Source organism: Papilio xuthus, unplaced genomic scaffold, assembly GCF_000836235.2.
Source record: "Papilio xuthus unplaced genomic scaffold, Pxut_1.1 DF828304.1, whole genome shotgun sequence".
Lineage (NCBI taxonomy): Eukaryota > Metazoa > Arthropoda > Insecta > Lepidoptera > Papilionidae > Papilio > Papilio xuthus.
Window position 1 is genome coordinate 452 of NW_013530345.1, and position 2,386 is coordinate 2,837.

At 43.0% G+C, this 2,386-nt stretch overlaps 1 protein-coding gene across 1 annotated transcript; it reads right to left on the minus strand.

Annotated features, from left to right (window-relative positions):
• Positions 1 to 1,145: 1,145 nt before the first annotated feature.
• On the minus strand, positions 1,146 to 2,362 carry LOC106113332 (uncharacterized; the record flags this gene model as incomplete). Its single annotated transcript, XM_013306057.1, has 3 exons — positions 1,146 to 1,495; positions 1,715 to 1,923; positions 2,268 to 2,362. Coding segments are annotated over 3 exons (471 nt in total), but the record flags the coding sequence as incomplete, so codon positions are not given.
• Between the last annotated feature and the right edge of the window lie 24 nt (positions 2,363 to 2,386).

Sequence of the window (2,386 nt, forward strand, 5' to 3'; positions counted from 1 at the left end):
GTTATCATTTTCACCTGAATAAAATCATACTAAATACTGATATAATATAAACACAATGTTCCTGAGAAATGTTAACTACAAGTGAATGAGATAATCCCGCGCCCGGACTTACCACCTTACACTCTAATTGCTTATTTTAATCCTTTTCTTTGACCACCCACAATGTTTGTACCACAAAATAATCGAATGTGAACTCTTAGGACTTGGTATTAAAGTTCCTTTTATGTTGGAGACATTAGTTAGGTAGCGTCTTGTGAGGATATACGAATGAACGGTTAATTAAGTTGTATTTTGGTAAATATTTGTGTGAATCAGTGCGGCCGGCCGGCGTGGCGTGGCGTGCTTCCCTATTCCCACTGTTACCCCACCGCTTTACGACACATCTTACAGCTTACTGCGACACATATAATATACCGAATTTGTTATTTAAATCCCAAAGCCTTTTTACTATAATTTAATTGTTTGTTTTTTAGATTAATCGAGTGATCTGTAAAGTTTGCAGATCATCTTAGACAATGATGAATGCACGGAGGATAAAAGTTAACCTGTAAATGTAATTTTGTCTCGTTCTCTTCCCTAGCAGCGCAAGTTTTATTGATTTAATTCATGTCGTTGCTTAAAAGAGACACAAATTCACTACTGACATTGCACTCTTATTGGGTCGATTAAATCATAATGAGACAGAAGCGGATTTACATTTATTAGTTTGCAAAAAAAACTATACAGAAAGTTGTCGACAAAGTGAACTAAAGTAGCAGTGATCCCGCTGACAGAGCACACAGGGTCGACACGACGACACGACGACACGACTCGCCGCGCCGCCGGACAAATCAATGGGGTGGGCCTGTAAGCCCAACTCAAACAAATTTGTTTTGTATCTACGCGCACAGAGCTACAAATACTTAAATACACACAAAAGCTTTATACTTAATAATATAATATAGCTTTTTAATATTAAACAAGTCGCGATGTGAGTAAGGGGAGACCCGGCGGGGTGGGGTGGGGTGTACACCGTTGTATTATACTCTGTACGTTTTATTCTTATTGAAGTACTTCGCCTTATGGGAACTTAGATGACTTAATTGATCTGCTTTAAAAGATTTCTATACGTCTTGTAAATATTTTTATTTATTATTTCTGGGATGTTGTCAGAGTCTATTAGATAAAAAACTCGTTATTAAGATCAAGCCACGTCAAACTAACATTGTAACATCTAATAAAATGTGGTTCTCTTTTTTATTGAAATGTATTAGATTAAAATTTAACTCAATCCTGTAACATGACAATGTAATAAGTATGTCAGGATGTTTGATGAGACGTGGATGGTGTCAGTAGAACTCTCCGTCGGATAGTTTGATAGCGTAGAGATGGAGGGCGCGGAACTCGCAGAACTGGTTGGTGCACCAGCCTCCGTGGCCGTCGGTGCAGCGGCACGAGTCACACTCGTCCATGTACTTTTCCCCGGGGATGCATTTGAAGAACGGGTTCTTGATTACTGAAACATAATGTACAATATTACAACGTAAACAATTCAGAGCAATGAATTATTTGCACATTCGCCCGTTCCAGAGTGGTAGAGCCCTCAATGACAACAATTTGTAGCATGATACCATTTTCACCGGAGAAATACCAGGACCTTAAAGAAGACAGGGATACAGTAGAAGTATCGCAGGTGTCGCAGGAGGTAGAGGTAAGAGATGAAAGTGCAGGGTACCGGTGCAGCGTAAGCATGGCGTGCTGCGCTCACACAGCGCGGTCACTGTGGGCTCGCAGTAGACGCAGGAAGGCATAGCGCGGCAGGCGCCGGAGTCCTGCGCCTCACACAGCAAGCAGTTGCGCGTCTCCGGCACTAGCGCCAGTGACGTCTCCTCCTCCCAGTACTGGTGCGGTGGCTTCGGCTTTATGTACTGCGATACCACGTACCTGACACAAGAAACATTTAGGAATTACATTTGTAACTGCTTACTCATCAACCCTTCAACCTCCCACATTCCTACTTCATGTTTCTCGCTAATTGTTATCAACTTGTATGTCAACAATCTCTATACTTCTTTGAAAGTTCCCAACCGACTCCGACATGCGCCATCACAAACCTGACGTCTACATCTCCCTTAAACTCGACAGACTCGTCAGTTCTAGTGTTTTTGACGTCTAAAGACTTCGGTGATCGCCTCATTTAGATAACTATTAAAAAATAAATTCCCAGGCACTGTACAGTTAGCATTGGACAATATGTGACTAATGTTGTGGTGGCAGTGTGAGCTTACGCCTGCGAGCCGGGCCGGAACAGCGGCGGCGAGCGTTCGAACGAGCCCACCGAGCTGAGCGTGCCTGCCGCAGGGCCCGCGCGCCGCCCGTCTGCGAATACACAAAGTACATACTAACG